Source organism: Plutella xylostella, chromosome 12 (assembly GCF_932276165.1).
Source record: "Plutella xylostella chromosome 12, ilPluXylo3.1, whole genome shotgun sequence".
Taxonomy (NCBI): domain Eukaryota; kingdom Metazoa; phylum Arthropoda; class Insecta; order Lepidoptera; family Plutellidae; genus Plutella; species Plutella xylostella.
In genome coordinates this window covers 6333679-6354791 of record NC_063992.1, presented here as the reverse complement: position 1 = coordinate 6354791, position 21113 = coordinate 6333679, and the positions used below count along the sequence as shown (strand labels likewise).

At 36.3% G+C, this 21113-nt stretch overlaps 1 protein-coding gene across 2 annotated transcripts; it reads left to right on the top strand.

The window, feature by feature from the left end:
• Positions 1-3357: 3357 nt before the first annotated feature.
• On the top strand, positions 3358-4767 carry LOC105383245. Of its 2 annotated transcripts, none has more exons than XM_048624566.1 (2): positions 3358-3387; positions 3595-4767. In XM_048624566.1, the coding sequence occupies exons 1-2, from the start codon at positions 3360-3362 to the stop codon at positions 4719-4721; spliced, it is 1155 nt and encodes a 384-aa protein (XP_048480523.1). In that variant the 5' UTR covers positions 3358-3359; the 3' UTR covers positions 4722-4767. The 2 variants fall into 2 exon arrangements, with proteins under 2 accessions (XP_048480523.1, XP_011551575.3); XM_011553273.3 differs by having other exon boundaries at positions 3358-3511.
• Positions 4768-21113: the final 16346 nt, after the last annotated feature.

Here is a 21113-nt window from a genome sequence, read left to right as displayed (position 1 = left end):
TGAGAGTTTTCTGACAGTTCATTAAAAAAAACTAAATGACCATACCTGTCAAGAACGCAACTGTTGGAATACATTGCATCATTCAGTTATTATATTCATCACTGTTGGATTTGAAACTGATTTTTGGAAGAGGTTGGCGTAGGTTGGCTCTAAAGCTGTGTACACACCGGCCCAACGAAGGCCAACGAACGGGTTTCGTTGGCCTTCGTTGGTGCAATCTGGACGGATTAGCGAATGCCAACGATCGCTCGTTGGCACAGGGGTATAATCGTGACAGTTCTGACATTGTGAAAAAGAGACGCTTAGCTACATTAAGCGTAAGAAAGAAACGTTAAGCTGTAAATGTTTTTTGTCCTTTTTGCTGTGGCGCCTGTTTACGTCAGTTCTTTTTGCCAAACAATGAAACAAATGAAAAATCTTTGCCAAACAAAGGCTGACAGTTACAACAAAATTTTCTAAATGCTATTTATTTTTGATTTGCTAGTGATTTGTGGGTGTTTATTAAGTTTATTAGACTATTATCATCACTTAACGAGTGTGTGACATGGGTGGGTGGATTTTGTTCGGTTGTATAGAGCATATTGAACGAAAACACGATGGAATGATGGATGAGATATATTTTCACATGTAAGTAGATACTATCAAGTTTAACAAGCTTACATTCATCATAGTACTATCTATTGGCTCGATTTTAATATAAAACGATACTAATTTTAATACTGTAAGGTCTTTTAGTATCAGTTTTAAGTAAAAATTACGAGGTACCATATCATAACAAATCACATGGTGTTGCAAGTTATTGAAAATTTATTTTACCCACAAATATTATAGTATGCAAAGAAAATACTAGAAATTGTAACGGACTCGGGTTGGGTTTACAAATGGGGCGCACGAATTCGGTTTTTGTGAAGATTGTATTTTGTAGAAGTCATTCTCCTCTTTCAAATGAGGTGCCTCTCATTGTGAGGAAACGTTCGTTTCGTTTTTTTCTTCTATGTGTGATTTCTTCTGTATAATATAAAGTTTATTGTATTGATACGAAATGCGTGTTTCCTTTAAAAAAAACCCCATCACATATTTGGCCCACGATTATAATGCTCATGCTCATCCATTTATCTCTGCTTCATAGGTTTCCGACAGAAAAAAATATATCAAGAAAATGGATAGACATTACCGGTCGCACAAATTGGGAACCAAAGAAACATACAAAAATTGTGTTCGGCACATTTTGAAGAGGATTGTTTCGATTGGACGAAGACAATGAATCATACAATCCACTCAGTTTGTGTATATTAAATAATTATATTGAAATCAAATAAGTATGAGTAAAGTTTTTTTTCTTATATCGTCGGTTGACAGGAAAAACTCACTAAGGCTGATTTTTCAATATTCAGATAAATGTTATCTGGGTAATACAAACATTGAGAAACATTGAGACGCAACAGCATCAAAATTATTTCCCAGCAAAACTTTTATCTGGCTATTGAAAAATTAGCCTTTAGTGTCTTTTTCCTATCAACCGACGATATACTCAAGTTTTGTTTTTGTTATTATGATAAGTTAAATTTCCCCATATTTAGGTTTAATTTTTTTGTCGGCAACATCTATGGTTTGAGTGAGAAAGAGAATAGTGCACACGGCGATTGCCAGTCTAGAGGTAGTAGGTCTATGCTCGTTGGCGTGTGCCGGCGATCCGAAGCATGGCGGCAACATCAAAGAAATCGAGCTATTTGAACGAACCCTGTTTGGACGGTTGGCGGCCAAAGCTAGCGAACGATAAATATCCTTCGTTGGCCGTTCGTTGGCCCGGTGTGTACTAGGGCGTGCAAAACCGGTTAACCGGTTAACCGGAAAACCGGTTAACCGGACAATATATCACGGTTTTTCATAACCGGTTTTGAGAGTTCAAAACCGGAAACCGAAAACCGGGTTTTCACCGATTTTGATCGTATTTTTATATACTTTTTTACATACATTAGAAGTTGAACCCATAAACTCTAAAAATAAAAGAATTTGTATATCGGTTGGCACACTGATGGACACTAGATTAATGGTGAAACTCATAAAAAAGCACTAAAATATTGTATGGAAATTGAGTGACGATTTTCTGGTGCACATGCCGGCACTCTGCCTAGGCGCAGTAAAGCAAACACGACGTCAGTGACCGATGTGTGCGTGTGAGTTCACATTTTTTGCTGTATGAAAACTTATTGCTGTGTGAAAAAAGGTACTCTGGGTGCACATAATTATAACGTTGAAATCTGGCCCAATAAAGCACAACAAGGTGGTCTTCATACAAACTCTAGGTAAAACAGGACTGCATTGACCGTTGTTGAAAATATAATTAGGCCAAGTGCGGGGACTGCATTCGACGTTATGGACTTTTTCATGAAGTGTTGAGGACGTCAAATCAAATGCAGTCGTGTCCATCAATGAGTTAGGCTTTCTTTCGTTGCGTTGATATGAAGAAATCTGTAATACATCAAAAAAACATTCATCATCTTACGGCTACTATAGAGTGGTCGTAAGAATCAGACGATAAATGTTTTTTTTTCAAAATCTGCCTGTATGTTTAAAATATACAATTATTGATGATAACAGAACGATATAAAAACACCATTAAGGCGCCACACACTTTTTTTAGATGTGATAACAGTAAGTACTATGATAATTCTTGTTTAACTTTTTTTCCTGTTCACTAAATTATTAATTTGTCATATGGTTGATTAAAAATAGGTAAGTATATCATAAAAAATGTTTTATTCGTATGTTTTGTGGATATCTCTATCTAAGAATATGGGTTCCTTGTTTAATTAGTACTGTATGACAAAAAATATTTAAGTAATATCAAAACCGGTGAAAAACCGGTTACCCGGTTTTGAGGTTGAAAACCGAAAATTCAAAACCGGTTTTCAAAACCTTCCGGTTTTGCACGCCCTAGTGTGTACGCAGCTTATGGGATAGGGGAAGTTTATCTCAAGTTTGTATGGCGCTGAGATAAAGGTAAAATACTCTTTATTGCATACAAACAGAAATAGTTTCACAAACATAGAAAAAAAATATATAATACAATCGGCTGCCTTATTACTAAAAGTAATCTCTTTCAGACAACCCTAGATAGAAAATAGAAAGTATGGAAATGGACGAATTTGCTTACTTTGTATATTTAACTGAATGAAAATGGATAACGAGTGCGAGGTCACTCTGCTTTCCTTGTGGGACTTTTACGGAACTAGAAAAGCGAGACGCTGTTATTATTCTGAAATTGAATCCAATATGAAGCACTGATCACAGAATACTTTCGTACTATTTGATAATGTCAAATTGACATTTAGTTTTAGTGTAGTGTTCTTTTCTCTATGATAACTAAAGTTGTTTACAAATATTGTAAGAATATTGTCCCTTTTCTTTTGTTTTTTTGTCCAAGCTAATACTATGTTAGAACCCTGGAATAATGCTTCAATTCTACCACCACCTATTCATACGTTTGCTTGTGAGAAAAACAGTTTCGGTATGTATATTTTTAAGCAAGTTAAAATGTGAACATAACCTCATCATCATAGTAGTTTAACTAGCGCATGTTGGTTCTTTCAGATATAGCTGACCTGCTATTCGTTTGCAAAGAAATTCCACGAGTTCTTACGAAGCAGTCACCTTTACATCAAGAAGGAGCTCTTTTATCAAGATTCATATACAAATTCGATAAGAAATTCCGAAATGATATCGGTTTTAGACATTTGAAAAAAGTTAACACAGCTTTACGTAGGTATCTGTCTCTTAATTTGCTGAAAGATGTTGAAAACTATTGCTCTGTTTTGCCGACAAGCTGTTCTGAAGAATTTTACTTACCAACTCGTCAAATGCTGGAATACTTGTTGGTGCGACTGATAAGTTTTTCTAAAATTATGCAACGCATTTGTGTTTGCTCCAAACAGGCAGCTGTTTTTTATTTAGATAGAATTAAGAGGGGTGAGAGCTACTGGATGTCACTCATGCCATTTGCTGTACTGAGCAGGGTCTGGTCCATCTGCTCTGTGCTACTCAAGCATTCTTGCAATTGGTATTCACAAATGCATTCATTCCTGCCAAAGTTCCAATTAAAAGGACTTCCATTTTTACCAGAAAATTACCAACTCCCATCTGATTTAAGGCAGTGGATGAATATTAAAGACTTAGATGAGTTTGGAAGATTTGACTGGTCCTCGAATAAGCGTGTTGAGGTAATTCCAATACTTGATGAGGAAGAAGATGCAGAATCTTTTGATATATTCAGATATGCAAATCATGTGAATGAAATACCACTAGAACCTGAGGCCACCGCTGAAGTTAAAAGTGTAAATCACGGGACAAATGTAACTGATATCAAACTTATGAATGCACAAGACATGGATCAAGGTCAAGCTATATCTAGAGATAGTTATCAAAAGACTACAACTTTGCAGTCACCATGTCCACTTCCAAAATCTCATACAGTCAAAAACAAGGCAAATCACTGCATAGAAAATGTAACAGGAAACCAAACTTTGAAACAATTTTTGGATACTGAGGACAAAATGAGAAATGATAGTCCCGAATGTGCATTGACTAATCATTTAAGTTTCATGCAGTGGCAAGCATTAAAAAGTAATTTATTAAAACTGTGTGACCCATTATCTAAAAACAGGAAAATAGAAAGGAAGTTTCAGAAGATATGGAAAGAAAAGTGTGATAATTATATTTAAATTTCAACTATGTAAATCTTCATCAATAAATTATGATCAGAACACATAATTTAGTATTTAGTACCAACAATCAAAAGGCGCCTTGCCACTATTCCCTAACTATGAAGTCTCTCTGATGCCAAAACAATAAAATCTCAGAACTTTTGTTTCATATTCCATAATGAACTTAACACAATAATTAATTTACAAATAATAATAATAATGTCCTCCTAGCCGAATTTCGACTACGGCGGCCAATCTCAATTGAGATCAGCCATCTACGCAGGAGTAGATTATAGTGCCCAAGTGTGTGCGCAGTACACAGGGGCACTTTCTGTTCCATCACTCTCATAGCCCAATGGGACGGATTGACCGACACGACTGGAGAGAGCTAGGCGCAGGACCGACTGCTTTACATGCCCATCCGACAGCATGGATCGTTTCACTGTTTCGGACATCAGGTGATCAGCCTTCTATGTCCTAACCAAACTTAGAACCACAATTTAGAAACACAAATTGATGGTTCCACCCGGGAATCGAACCCGGGACCCCTGGGTCATGAAGCGAAGCTTCTACCACTGGACCACAGAGGCAGTTAATTTTGGAATTTACAAATAAAAAAATTAAAAAACCGACTTCAAAAAACCACTAAAATGAAAGAAATAATTTAAGGTTTACACAAATTCTACTCGTATGAGACAGTACAAATATACCTAAGCAGGAACTGTTCTTTTTTGAAGTTGGTGCCATATTTCTTCAGATTACTTTGTCACCGCACCAACATCAAAAAAGAACAGTTCCTGCTTAGGTATATTTGTACTGTCTCATACGAGTAGAATTTGTGTAAACCTTAAATTATTTCTTTCATTTTAGTGGTTTTTTGAAGTCGGTTTTTTAATTTTTTTAATTATTATTTTATTTAATAGTTTTTAGTTTATTTGTAATAATTTTCAATCAAAAGTAAGGTGCAAATGATACCAAAATGTCCTACTAATCAATACGAATCATTCAAGCCTAAACACGAAGTAGTTGCTATATACCGTTGAGGAGTTCCCCTGACTGCCTTCCGTTTCCATCATCAGATCAGCTCAAGGTCACCATCATATTTTTTTGTTATAAGAACTATATTTACGTTCTTAATTTCATTAGAATCGGTTAATATGTGCCCAAAATTGAAATTCATACCCTGTTTTTACCCCTTTACCCACCCTTGGGGGTGAGATAAAATTCTGAAAAAAAAATGGGACCACCTGGAAGCTCAACCCAATACAACAAAAAAAGAATTTTCAAAATCGGTTCATAAACGGCGGAGTAATCGGTGAACATACATAAAAAAAAATATATAAAAAAAAAAAAAAGATCCCGACGAATTGAGAACCTCCTCCTTTTTTTGAAGTCGGTTAAAAACACATTTAAAGCACATTTATATAAATTCGCATTTCATTCAATTTGCATTCAATTTGCTATTCTTTAAAAAAGGACCTACAATGACTGCTTACCTATTAACGTAGAGTACACCTTACCTCACATACGATATTTGCAGCTTTTGCGTTTGTATGAAAAGCGGGGCCTTGTTATTAATTGCACTGCGGAAACCCAAGACCACACGCGGTGTTTGCTAACTGTAACGCCCGTTACGATATATTACGCTGTCAGATTACCCGGAAAGTTTGTCTTGGTCCTAGCCTAGTGCGTAGGTACTGGAGCCATGAGTAAAACTACCTAAGTAGGCATAAAACTTTTAATATCTAACCATTAGCGTCTATAAATAAAGGGGTGTTTGAAAGGAAATAGGCCAGGGGTTAGGTGTATGTCGTAAAGACTGATAGACCAAGAACGAACTGTCTGTCGGGTCCTTTACGATTTTAGATTCGAAATTGAAATCTTGAATTTTTTAATACAGCTTATACTTCATCAAAATAATATGGACCAATACAATGGCTTCTTTTATCAAGGTATACCCACGGAAAAACTTGACAGGCTGGCTGTCCACCAGAGAAATGAGCGAAGTAGCGGAGCGGTGATTTTTTCGTATGAGACGGCTACATATAGTACGTACAATTTACATAGAAATCTTCTAAAGTAAAGTTGTTACAGTACCTTTAGTAGATAGGTAGTTAGGTGCATACTTATGCCCGACTGAAATAATTTTTAAAGGCCTTTTAACGAATTTTATACTACTGCTTAAAAATTAAGAGACACTTATTTTTAATTAGAAAGACGTAAATTATGTAAAATTTATTTAATAAACTTACGACCGTGATGGTAGATTTTGCAGCTTCTCAAGTTTTAAAATAACAAACGGCAAAAGACGGTCTTGGATTTTAATTAAATTGTCTTAATAATGTTTGTAAGCTGGTGGTTATAAAGAACCTACGTAACTGCGACGGAGTTACCTATCTTTGATAGTGAAAATGTCCAACAGAATGTCTGAAGTCTTAACTTCTTGTGATCGTGTTCGTGACTCCAAGTATTATCATACTCATTAAGTTTATTTTATATACTAAATTGGAATTAGGATTATGTATCTCTTTTCAGGCAAATCACACCTTCTTTCAGAGCATGAGTGATCTCCCGTACCTAAGTAGGTAGTTATAGTATCTAATCCAGCAGGTGATAAGCAGGGCTTATGTATGTGCGTATCTGCTGACCTTTACGTACCTATAGGTACCTAAAGCAGTGATAGCTGTAGACAGAATGAGATTACTTATCTAGAGTATTCTAGAGCAAACTGCCTAGGCAGGTAGGTACTTACCGAATTGTTTTATCTGCACTGCAGTTGCCGAACTAATAATGATCATTATCCGCACCACGCTCTTAGCTCGTTAGTTTCGTCTAAATCCTTGAGAGAAAAATGAAGAAACGGCAAACCAACCTCATTTCTACGTGCCTAAACTTGTGGGCACAACTTTATACACAAGTTTATGCTCCAAATTTCGGTAAACTTTTGCTCACCCGATCGACACGCGGTCGCGTTAGTAGCCTCATGTATGTTAAAACTTTTTGTTTTGCAGATAAAAGAGAAATTTGAGAATTTCGAGTCAAGTTGGCAATGTTAGTAGAGAGGCAGTCAGGTAGGCGAAACATGTTGTACGGGTAATGTATGCAATGACCAGACATTTACAACTCCTGCAAAGCCTTAGGTAGTAAATGTGCATTGTACAGGGCGATGTAGGAAACCGAAAACGGGCGAATCAGGTTCTCTCTCATGCATCCTTCTCCATTAGTCCCGAGACTTCTTAGGGAGTGTACATCGTTTCTTATAATTTTTCAGTAATCCTAACTAATCCTAATCCTAACTTCCTAACTAATATTATAAATGCGAAAGTAACTGTGTCTGTCTGTCTGTCTGTTACTCTTTCACGCCAAAACTACTGAACGGATTTGAATGAAATTTGGTATACATATGGTATAGACCCTGGGAAAGAACATAGGATACTTTTTATCCCGGAATTCCCACGGGAAAACTTTTTAAGGGGAAGCGAAGCTCGCGGGAACAGCTAGTACTTTTAATATAACCTAATCACCCAATAGAATCCGGTTAACTATAAGTATGTACTTACCACTTTTGTCACACCCTATAAGTAAGATAGCCTGTTTTACATCCACACTTATGTGACAGGGAGTAGCATTTCCTTAACGGCGTTAACGCATAAAGAATGAGGGACATTGTGGGTCGATTAAGTGGTTTTAAACTAAACTAGGTATACATACTTACTAAGACTTAGGTAGGTACTATGTGTACGGTGAAGTCATTCTACTTATATTAAAAGTTATCCGGTAGTGGCTGAATGAAAACGCCGCTGCCAGCGTAGCAGTACCGATTACGGGCGCATGAGACGGAATATGTAAGTAGGTATGGGTAGTTAAAAAAAAAATTTTGTAAGCTCTTTTAACTGGATATAATTTATACTTTGATTGAAATTAGACAGTATAGGTATTTATCATCATCATTTATATTCATCAGCCCGTATTGGCCGGAGGGTGTCCCACGCTACGCTTGCCTGTTAGTGGTTTCTACTCGAGAACTCGTCTACCAGGTGTAGGTAAACGCGCTCAACCTACTCGACATTTTCACCAGAAATGTTTGGCAAGAAGTGCCGCTTAAGTTTAAATTCCCTGACAAATATCCGTGCAGTTTTTGCTGTCCATTTCAACATCGCCGTCGTCGTACTTTGGGTACCGTATTCTGTAAATTTCAGATTTTATATATTAGTACTAGCTATTACATAGACCTATTAGTAGGTAAATAATAAGGTGAAGTCCTATTACTCGTACCTATATAGTAATATAACCATAGATTAATATAGGTTCTTACATTATAACTGTCTCGTAGCTTTTCCTTTGCACTTCACTACGTGTCGTTTAAACACTACACTCTACTTTAACTATGGGCCCACTTTCCGTGCTCGTATCACAATACGCCTACTATTACCATCTTAGATTCATTATAAATTACTATACGTGTACATATGCTACCTATTTACTGCCTTCGTTCGTTGCGCAAAACGTAATATTCTAATAATAACCCTGCCAACCCACCTATTCTTACATTAAAATTAATTGGAAAATACAAACATGCTTTGAAAATACGCCCCAGCGAGCGGTGTACGGGAGTTTGTTTTTTGTCCAGCGTTCACCGCTCACCCGTCCGTCGTATAATGGAACAACATTACGAGGGATCTGCAAGGTTCCCGCTAATTAAAGGCGTAGGAAATTGATAAAAACCCCAAAACTTTAGGGACGGACTTTTAGCGAAAAGTACGCTCAGGGCTCCGGCCGTACCTTCGGAATAACAGATGCCAGGCGCACTTTTTAGGTAAGGGGTAAAACCTTAATAGGAATTTATGATTTTAAAAGCTAAGTAAGTATGCTACGTATTTAATTACCTTCGTGTAGTGCATCGGGTATACTGCACGGGTGTTGCTAAAAGGATATAGTAATCCGATAGGGGAGGACTTGTGGGTCATTCTTGATCTACGACTTTTGAAATGTATTGCGAAAGCGATATTTTTTTGGGGCTATTAGGTCTCGCCATTTTGTGAGTGGAACTATTTCATTGCTCGCGAGGTACGGTCAGGTGCAGAGAAACCTGACCCCCCTCTCATACTAACAATGCTTCTGAGGGGGGTCAGGTTTACCTGCCCCTTACTGTACCTAATATCCTAAGTTTTAGTCAAACTTAGCTCTTAGTTTAACAATACTATGGACATGATGCATAAAACGTACCTACCTACTTACTTATTAGTAGAGGAGCCTGACCGCATAGCCTGGAGTTGTGAGATCGTGAGCTACGTGAGTTTTAACTTTTTACTGCTCAAACAAAACGCGGGTGCAATGGTTTTACGGGTGTTAGGAAAGACCCGTAAAATATTTATCTTCCTACAACTGCGTTTATTTAGTTAAAACATAGTTTGAACTATCCGTTGCCATGACTAGTTACCAGCATCTTGAATATTTTAGTACTTATGTAGAAAGGAGGATTCTTATTTCACAACATCGTTTCAGATATTCTTACCTGTCTTGTCTCTACATCTTGGTAGAATATTGTAGATACGGGGCCTAAAGTAGAGTTTACACGATAACAGTAGGTACTTATGCCCTACTCCGCTCGCATTATGAAAATATAACTTGATCTGATTCCGCTCATTTGGTGCTGTTTTGTCAATGTCCAAGAGAGCTAGATTTACGTCTAAGTAACATTCATTCATTCCAGTGGAGTCTAAAGTTAACTCTATCCGAACAGTCATTCGGTCCTTGCCTTCCCTTATTATTTAAATTCCTCTATATCGTGTAAACCCCGCTTAAACCTTACGGTAGCTGCCTATCAAAAGATACTTTATATACTTAGTTACTTACATACCTATAGGTACTTTGTTACCTAATTAATTTCAAAAGAACACGCTGGCTGTTTGCCGACCGCCTTTGTCTCGGTGGATGAACGAAACAAAAATAAAAGTGTTAATTTGATTTCGAGTTGTTATAACGTACCTACTTAGGTAGATAGGGTAGAGGGTATAGGTACTTACTCACAAAATTTTCACTGTAAGTACAAAAGTTGATACGGTACGTAGGTCTTGATTTAATCTAAATTTCTAAATAGACATAGTTAAACAATTTACTGAAGTAGGTAAGTAGTAGGGTTAATAGCCACCTTTTGTATTAAGTATGTATCTATGGAGAGGTACTTTTAACAACGTACCTAAGTTCCATAGAATAACTAAGTACTACTTATTACTTAGTTATTCTATGCTAAGTTCTCCCCTACTGATATTTTTACCATTTACATTAATTGATTTTCGCCGTCTAAATATGAAAAAAGATACGTTTACATCCGTTTTTTGTTAAAGATTTATGGAAATCCGTAATGGAGTGCGAGGGAATTCTTTGATTTATTACTTTTCGGTTGTCTCCCGCTAGATGATACTTTTTTGGCGGAAATTTGAGTCAGAACTTTCAGACAAGGTCCCTTGATGTTCATTATTAAACTTTCACAAAAACTTGCGTTTTTAGGGTCAGATTACCTTTGTAAGTACATAAACGCCTCTTACCTAGGCAGAAGAATTAGTTACGCGTCTTTTTGTATGTATTTATGCAAGAAAACAAATGAAATTACTTTGCAGATGTAAAGAAAGTGGATAAAATTATCTGAAAAAAGTGGATGGACAGAGCAGGCAGGTAGGTACTCTGGTCGCTATGTAATCAAATATGCGGACCCAACAGTACTTAGGTGAGGATTCTATTGGATTACTCACTTCACTGGCCATCTCACAAGAAAGAAACTCACTTCCCCAACGAGTTTATGAATATATTTATCATCATGTAAATGAAGACCGTTTTTCGATATTGAGTTGTGCCAAAAAGGCGGGTATATCAGCCGCTTTAGATGCAAACTACAGGCTGATGTTTCCCGCCATTACGAGCGAACACGTGGCCGCTGAGTGGGAGCACTGGGGCGGCGCGCCACACCCTGTATACCCTTGAAACGTTTAAAGTCCTTTCTGGTTAAATTGGGAAAAAGCGGCCGACCATTTAGGCGAGGCACTTACTTACCTCTTACTTAATTTTAGAGCAAAAAAATCCTGGACTGACTTCTTAAATACACTATTCGTAGGATTCTCAAAGATTTTATTAGGTTTAAGTTCACAGGCCATAATAAAAAATAATTAGGTAAGTACCTATGTAAGTTGGTATATGAAATTCTCCGTACACCATACGTATAAGGATATGATTGTGACTTAACGTAAATACGGGGTCTGTCCAGCCAGACCAGAAAAAAACTTACTTAAAATGTTTTTGTATTCAGAATCAGAAGTCAAGTATGTAAATACAGAAACCAAATCCTTTGCAAGTAGTTCTTCTAGTTTGGAAAACATCTGAACTAAACTACCATTACAACAATTTATAGCAAAACTTTTCCGCTTTTAAAATGTGCTACAAAATACAAGTCCGGCATAAATTTAGATAAATATTTTATGAAAACTCTCCCACATATTTCCTGCTGCCATAAGAACAAATGAAATATTCCTAAGCTGCCCATAAAATTTGGTAAAACATGTGACATAGCTTGATAAGAATTTTCTGCTCTCAATACAACGATGGCACTCAGCTTATGATTCGGTGGCGCCGCGAATACAGACTTTAATGCTTCATCAGTAAGAATGTATTCAGCAATCTATAGCTAATACTCGTATTGCAGTAGTGGAATTGAGATGTGATGTATAATAATCTTTATCGCGATAACAATTGGATTTGGAGTCGGTTAGCAATGCGTTGTGTTTGTGTGACACGGCGGCACCCGACGGTGTAGTCCGCAGTTCGCTCGTCACGCGAAAAGAAAATTCATTTTCAGTTTTGTATACGTAATTTGTATTTCCGGTATTATATTGGATTACAAGCCATTACACGTGTTATTAGAGGCTTGTTTAAAGAAATAACATGACGTATATTTAAGCTTGTTCGTGACATTTTTTACAAATTACTTCGGTTGGAAATAAATTAGCACACTAGTTTCTTTTTTTGCTGGGGTCTTTGGCCAGATATTTTATTACACAGCCTACCAAAGTAAATTATAGTTAAAGTTCTTAAGCACGATAAATCATCTCTCTCTCTCTCAGCCTTCCGTAGTCCACTGTTGGACATAGGCCTCTCCTAACGATCGCCACCACAAACGGTCACCCGCCATCTGCATCCAGCGGCTTCCCGCTACCTTCCGCAGATCATCAGACCAACGGGTTGGGGGGCGACCGACACGCCGTTTGCCGACACGGGGTCTCCACTCCAGAACCTTTCTACTCCAGCGGTCGTCGGCTCTGCGGGCTACGTGGCCAGCCCATTGCCATTTCAGCGTGCTAATCCTTTTGGCTATGTCGGTAACTTTAGTTCTCCTGCGGATTTCTTCATTACGAATCCTATCTCGCAGGGACACGCCTAACATAGCCCTTTCCATAGCACGCTGAGCAACTCTGAGCTTGTGGATAAGCCCTTTGGTGAAGCACCACGTCTCGGCTCCGTAAGTCATCACTGGCAACATGCACTGATTGAAAACTTTTGTTTTCAGACACTGAGGTATGTTTTCAGTGAAGATGTGTCGTAATTTCCCGAACGCTGCCCATCCGAGTTGGATTCTACGAGCTACCTCTTTATCGAAGTTGGATTTACCTAATCGGATCACTTGTCCTAGGTAGGGATACTGATCAACAACTTCGATGGTGACACCTCCTACAGTTACGGGCGATGATGAAACATGTTAACGACGATAAATCATACATAAGCTCATATTAGACCTCGGTGGTACCTACATATTTTAAATCGTAAGAAATGAATAATGACACATGGCTCACCTACATAATATACGTTTATGCCACAAGCATATTCCTGAAAAATCTAGGAGAGAAACTGAACTTTCGAGTGAATCACAATGGTTCCTTAGAAGGTAAAATTTGTAAGATATATTCCGAGTATCATCTAGGGAATCTAGGCAAATCCGCCGGAGATATGATTTATTCAGCTTCGGTGACAGATCTAGGATATCCTGCGAGAGGAAAAGGAATAAACATAGTTATCCTTTTTTATTTTTCTAGTGTTTCCGAGATTTTTCCAGCGGGCAACTTGCGAGCGTTGTTGGAAAATAACTTTAACTGTTGCTTTAAATTTAATGTGAGTTTACGTCTTTAAATAATTTACCTTTGCGGAAATCGTCGCATGGTTTATTTTATAAAATAACATGTGTTATGAGATATTATTAGGCGTTAAGTATACTTATATAAAAAAATAATTGACTTTGTTGTACATATTTTATAATGTACAACAAAATCAATCCTGTATTTATGTCTTTGTCTCATGTTCAATTTTTATTATTTTTTTTGGCCTTGTTATTTTGTATATGAATTTCTTTTCTTTACCTAATTCTGTATTTTTTCTTTTTGTTGTTGTTGCTGTCTATGTGTCCAATAATTGTTTCTTTATCTTTATCTTTATAATTTTACCATAAATTATCCATAAAAATAAATTATTCTTATGAATATGTGTAACAAACAAATCAATTAAGGCATATGATTGAATGGGTGATTCTTCGAAATTCCATTCTTCGTCTGATTTATATGGCCATTTCCTTATTTCATTTTTAGCTCTATAACATATGTTTATATGAAAATGCATATAGCAAATAACATATAATTGGAAAAGGCACTCATTTTTAGCAAGTAGATTTTGAGTTTTATTGACGTTACAATTTTTTGTTGCCATATGAATCAGAAACAGAAAAAATAACACCATGGAAATCCATCTTTTTTTTAAACATACAGCATTTCTCGTAATTTTCTTGGACAGTCATCAATAGAAAAACTATAGAAGGTTACGCAAAATAAAATTCAAACATTTTTGAATCAGAATAACACACTTCAAATATTTTTTTTCAGTACTAAAACAGCATTTACTGAAAAAATTAAATTGGTTACAAATAGAGATAGAGCTAGAAAAAAAAATACGTGTCATTATCCTAATTGGTTACAGAGATATCCTCAACGCCGTCGAAAATACGGTCCTCGAAGAATCACCCAAATATTTTCCTGAATCTGCACTCACAAGTTTAAAAGTGGAAGTGCTATTATAACAGGATTTTTCCTAAAGATATTTCAATGTAAAACAATCACCGTTTTAACTAGATTGTACTTTACAATTTCGCCGTCCGCATAATAAAATTTGCCAGGAATAAGTTTAAATTCTACGTACCAGTACTTCTTTTTCATGATACCATGCAATTTGAGACTCTAACCTACGGAGAATAGGTATCTCTTTTTGAGTAGAAGACGGCACAATGTGTTCCTGGGTACTTATTACGTGACAATGGCAGAGTGGCTGAATATATCATTTTTATAGACTCCCTTTTAACCGCTACAATGGGAGACGACGTGGACTCAATTTCAGCTTGTCACCGGATCCGCCTATGGGTATCGGATGTAGGGAATATTTCGTCTGTCGAACCGTGAAGACACGCAATCCCGGACCTATAGATTTAGACCCAGTTTCCTACCTGAGTAAATCTATCTTAACATGAACTAAAAGGCAAACTCAACGACAGTTAAGCCAATTAAGAACGAAGCGACTCAATTATTGTGGCACTATAGATACACGAACATATATTAGGAACCATAATTATGTCATTATCTATTTTTGTAACTGATGAAACTAACTGGATCTATATTCGTATGGCTGGATCCATGAACAATTTACAACCAAACCAGTAAATTATAATAAAGATACAAAGTAAAAAAAACAATTAAAAATTATCAAACTAAATCGGTTAGTACCTAAAGTAATGAATCCAACTTGCTTATGAAAATCATTAAAGTACTTTCTGCCTCATGAAACTATAGCCTCGTATGTGACGTGACTGAAGTTCAGATGGCAGGTAACAATAGGGAATAGATTTACAGTTAATCGGGTTCGGAGCTATCAGTCCCGGGCCAAAGGGAATCGTTCCGACATCAAACTAGTTCAGTGCACAGTTGGGTAATGGCGCCCGTTCGAATCAACGGCTTCTCATCTCCTCAGTGAGCGGAGATTCCCAGCTATTTAAAATATAGCTTCGGAAATTCGGACTAGGGATGGTAAATGGAAACAGATAGGCAATCACGTCAACATAAAATTTGTTATCGAAGCCGTGACATATGATAAAAAACAATACATCAGTTTCAACTGTTTCTTTCTTCCGAACCAGCTGTAAATTTTAAAATTACAGGGGTAGATGCATAGACCTACTACCTCTAGACTGGCAATCGCCGTGTGCACTATTCTCTTTCTCACTCAAACCATAGATGTTGCCGACAAAAAAATTAAACCTAAATATGGGGAAATTTAACTTATCATAATAACAAAAACAAAACTTGAGTATATCGTCGGTTGATAGGAAAAAGACACTAAAGGCTAATTTTTCAATAGCCAGGTAAAAGTTTTGCTGGGAAATAATTTTGATGCTGTTGCGTCTCAATGTTTCTCAATGTTTGTATTACCCAGATAACATTTATCTGAATATTGAAAAATCTGCCTTAGTGAGTTTTTCCTGTCAACCGACGATATAAGAAAAAAAACTTTACTCATACTTATTTGATTTCAATATAATTGTTTAATATACACAAACTGAGTTGATTGTATGATTCATTGTCTTCGTCCAATCGAAACAATCCTCTTCAAAATGTGCCGAACACAATTTTTGTATGTTTCTTTGGTTCCCAATTTGTGCGACCGGTAATGTCTATCCATTTTCTTGATATTTTTTTTTCTGTCGGAAACCTATGAAGCAGAGATAAATGGATGAGCATGAGCATTATAATCGTGGGCCAAATATGTGATGGGGTTTTTTTTAAAGGAAACACGCAATTTCGTATCAATACAATAAACTTTATATTATACAGAAGAAATCACACATAGAAGAAAAAAACGAAACGAACGTTTCCTCACAATGAGAGGCACCTCATTTGAAAGAGGAGAATGACTTCTACAAAATACAATCTTCACAAAAACCGAATTCGTGCGCCCCATTTGTAAACCCAACCCGAGTCCGTTACAATTTCTAGTGTTTTCTTTGCATACTATAATATTTGTGGGTAAAATAAATTTTCAATAACTTGCAACACCATGTGATTTGTTATGATATGGTACCTCGTAATTTTTACTTAAAACTGATACTAAAAGACCTTACAGTATTAAAATTAGTATCGTTTTATATTAAAATCGAGCCAATAGATAGTACTATGATGAATGTAAGCTTGTTAAACTTGATAGTATCTACTTACATGTGAAAATATATCTCATCCATCATTCCATCGTGTTTTCGTTCAATATGCTATATACAACCGAACAAAATCCACCCACCCATGTCACACACTCGTTAAGTGATGATAATAGTCTAATAAACTTAATAAACACCCACAAATCACTAGCAAATCAAAAATAAATAGCATTTAGAAAATTTTGTTGTAACTGTCAGCCTTTGTTTGGCACAGATTTTTCATTTGTTTCATTGTTTGGCACAGAGAACTGACGTAAACAGGCGCCTCAGCAAAAAGGACAAAAAACATTTACAGCTTAACGTTTCTTTCTTACGCTTAATGTAGCTAAGCGTCTCTTTTTCGCAATGTCAGAACTGTCACGATTATACCCCTGTGGGTAGATGTGTTGTGAACCATAAATGTATACTTATGGCAAACATAGCAAAAATAGCAGTAACTAAATAAATATACTTTTTCTGATATGTTTTCAGTCAAAACATGTTAGGAAAAAAATGATAGGCGGAAACTTTTCTTTTCATTTTCACATAAAGCATGCTTAAGAGATTATCAACAAAAAAGTATCCGGGATATTGTAAGTAAAAAAGATTTTCTTAAGCAATACAACAGTCATCGGACTATGAAAGAATTATTATACCCATATTCTATAGAAGACGCCAGGCCTTTCTTTGGCAAGATTTACGAGTATTTAGTGAGTATTTGTCACAGTGTCCCTCGCCCTGACATTCTAGGTACTGTGTATTGGGAGGTAGGTAGGTTCTAAAAATTGAAATTAGCATGAAAAGGGGTGAAACGTGGTAGTTTTGGGAAATACTCTTTCAAACGGAAGTTATGTTTTTTTCAATTGGTATCTAAGCTTGCACTTCACCTTAACGTGCAAATCATCACATTACATTATTTAAACATAGCATTTATTGTCCCATGGCATGGCATATAATTTGCAAGTATATGTATAATTGTTATTTATACATATACTTGCAAAGTAATCACACAACCAAAATTTCATAAATTAAAATATAAAAATAAATGTATAAGCAAAACCGTAAAAAGAAACTTTGTATACAAGTAAAATAAAACAAAGTGGTCACAAAATAAGGCATCAAAGTGTAATAAAATCCTTCAGTAGGCTGCTGGGCTTAGATGAGTGATAATAATGTCAGGAATATTCACGTCCACGCCGTACAAACTTTTCTTTAGAAGGACGAGCTTCACAAGATCATAATTTTGACGAGTGTTGTGACACGAAAAGGCAACACTAAAGTGTTGTACGGATTTTGATGAGAGTAATCTTGTAAGTCCTGCGCGGCGCAGCGCCTGAATTTATGCTTTTAGAAGCTCCTAGACTCTTCATGTCCTTTGTATTTTTTGTTTGTATTTACTTACATGAATTGTGGTTTAAACTGAGATATTTAACTTTCATTTGTTATAAAAATTCAAATGTTTCAAATCATTGTGAATACTGGCCTATTATTATTATTATGTTTTCTTATATCCTACATATCCAGTCTGTTTTACAAGAAATAAATACATTTAGCAAAAGTTAGGTAACTAGTTGACTAATTAATAACGATGAAATAATCTCATAATAACTTAGTCTACATAGGTAAACGTATGTATTATCTGTAATATATCATCAACTGTTTAAAATTTTAATATAGATTACTAGTTTGAAACTAGTTGGAATATTTTATTACTAACATTGGTTTCAATATTGTACCACATCAGAAGACTATGCCATTTAATTATATCTTATAGCTTTGTCTGTAAACTTTATAATATATAAGATTATACATATTAATATCAAACTGAAACAAGTTATTATTTACACTCAAACTAAAATGAAACAGACGCAATCAAGCCTACGCGAGTCCTTCGTAGCCCGGCTACGACGCGACGTAGCAGGGAAATTTGCGTAGCAACGCTCGTAGCAGTTTCGTAGCACTATTTTTGTAGCATAATCATTAGAGGAACATTATCGGTTGCAGTTACCACTGTGCTTTATAAAATACATAAAAATAACATTAAAACATATAAATACATAAACCTATCTACATTTTGGATAAAATTCGCAGCTCAGTATTGATAAATACTAAGCTTAGGCTTCTATCTGTGAATACGAGGTCAAAAGTTCCCAGAAAAGACAATACTTTGTCCCCGTTTTCATGTAGTTGTACAATTGAGTCAAAGTTTGCCCTCAAGAGGCGGTGTTCAAGTTTACAGCCATGCTCCGAATGCACGATAAGCTTTGTTTACGCGACGCGAGCGGGCGCCATTGCCAAGTTGACGTGTTAACTGCTAATCTCTCTTCTAACTTTATTGTAGAACAATTGAGCGTAATGGAAATCTCTTACAAGTTGAACAGATTATAACTATTGTTGCCTTATGTGATTCTGGTACCTCGATAAGGTGAGGTTTGGGATGTATAAACACAGTTCCTAGAAGGCATTGCGTTCCATCTTTTGTTTGTAGGGCCCGGGTCTCCTATTACGCGCCGTAGGTCCAGCGTCACGCCGTAGTCCGCGTCACGATGCTCACTACGTCTACGCGCCAACGTCGGCGTGTGAAGGAGACAGCATCAGTACATTTCTATAGTGAGCATCGTGACGCGGCCTACGGCGTGACGCCGGACGCGACCTACGGCGTAAATATGAGACCAAAGCCTAAAAGGCATGCACCTCGAGTTGAGGTGACTGGACAGAAAAAACAGTTTGAACTTATATCATCCTAATATGTGTGTCAGTTTAAAAAGGTGAGATAAAATTACACTGAAAACTAGCGGTACAGAATAGGCGCGCTGTGATTCGATTATGAGTCACCCACTCGGCTCGGGCTGGAGTCCCGACTGCCCCGACCACGGCACAGATTGTTTAGCGAGACTTAGCTCTGACTTAGCTCGGTTCCAGCTTTACAATGTTTGTAAAATGTGCACACAAAGAAAACACCAATGTCTCTCGGGTTTAACACTCTGCATATTTATTTTGCATCGTGTCTTTTGTTTTGATGTTAACGTGAGTACATTTTTTCTTTGTTTTTGTTAATGACTTCCTTGTATCTTGGCAGATAATTTTTTTTCAAAGTTATTTATGAGGTATTTAAAATTAAATGTTAGATAATGGTTTTCTCCGCGATATTTATTGAAAGGACTTTTCCTAAAAGCATAATATTATTATATACAGGCTGTCCCAAAAGTCAACGTCATCCCTTAAAGGGCTGATAGGTCAGCTCATGAGAGGCCAGAATATCACAATATGACCTTAGTAAAAACTCGATAATTTTCGAGATATTGACACTTTTATAAATTTGCTGAAAATCGACACCTTGGATCAGTTTTTTGCGTGCCGCCGGTACAAAAATCCATATTGTTAGAATTTGTTTGGTGTTGCATCACCCTGTATAGCCCTGCTATTGATCGCAGTCAAAAAAAATATCGAGTAATGCTGTATGTTTAAAAAAAACACGGTATTCAAAGTCATAAAAGGTAATCGTATTTTTTTATAAACAACTTTGACTCTACATATTGTAAAAAAAATATACCACGCAAACCTGGCACCTTATTTGAAAAGATTGCTCATTTAATGCAGTTTCCAAAATGGTATGAAACGCTGCTATTGTTTCAATTAACAAAAAAGTTATTGCTATTTTAGTACAAAACGACCTCGATGTAAAATTGTTTGAAGGAAATTTATCTGACTGAATTTATTAAGGGTAACTCATGTTGGAATGAGGAAAATTAAAATAGGTGGTGTGGCCGGGAGTATGAAAAGAGACAAGGTTGTCACAGTTAATAAAAAAACGCATTTTGAGTATCTTTCTCGAAAAAAGTGGACTATAGCAACTCCACATTCCCCATAAATGTAGCGCATGGTAACGTACATTCCTGAGTAGTGCTAATGTGTGATATAATAAAGTAAAACGCTTACACATGTACATTGTACACCCACAGTATCCAAAAAAGGGACAGATCAGTTTGTTATTAACATTACCTCTAATTACTTGTTATTTATTTTAAAGTTATTGTTAAACAAAACCAAACTCTCAAAATTATGATTATGACCATTAATGAGTATTATTTTTTGCTGATTATGTACTTAATATAATAATGTGGTGTTATAATTTTGAGAAA

What these genes read in the sequence shown, in the direction of transcription:
- LOC105383245 (XM_011553273.3), top strand. Translation starts at nt 3,436, where the DNA reads ATGTTAGAACCCTGGAATAATGCTTCAATTCTACCACCACCTATTCAT. An exon ending in TTGTGAGAAAAACAGTTTCG is followed by an intron (nt 3,512 to 3,594) that starts GTATGTATATTT and finishes TGGTTCTTTCAG; the next exon opens with ATATAGCTGACCTGCTATTC.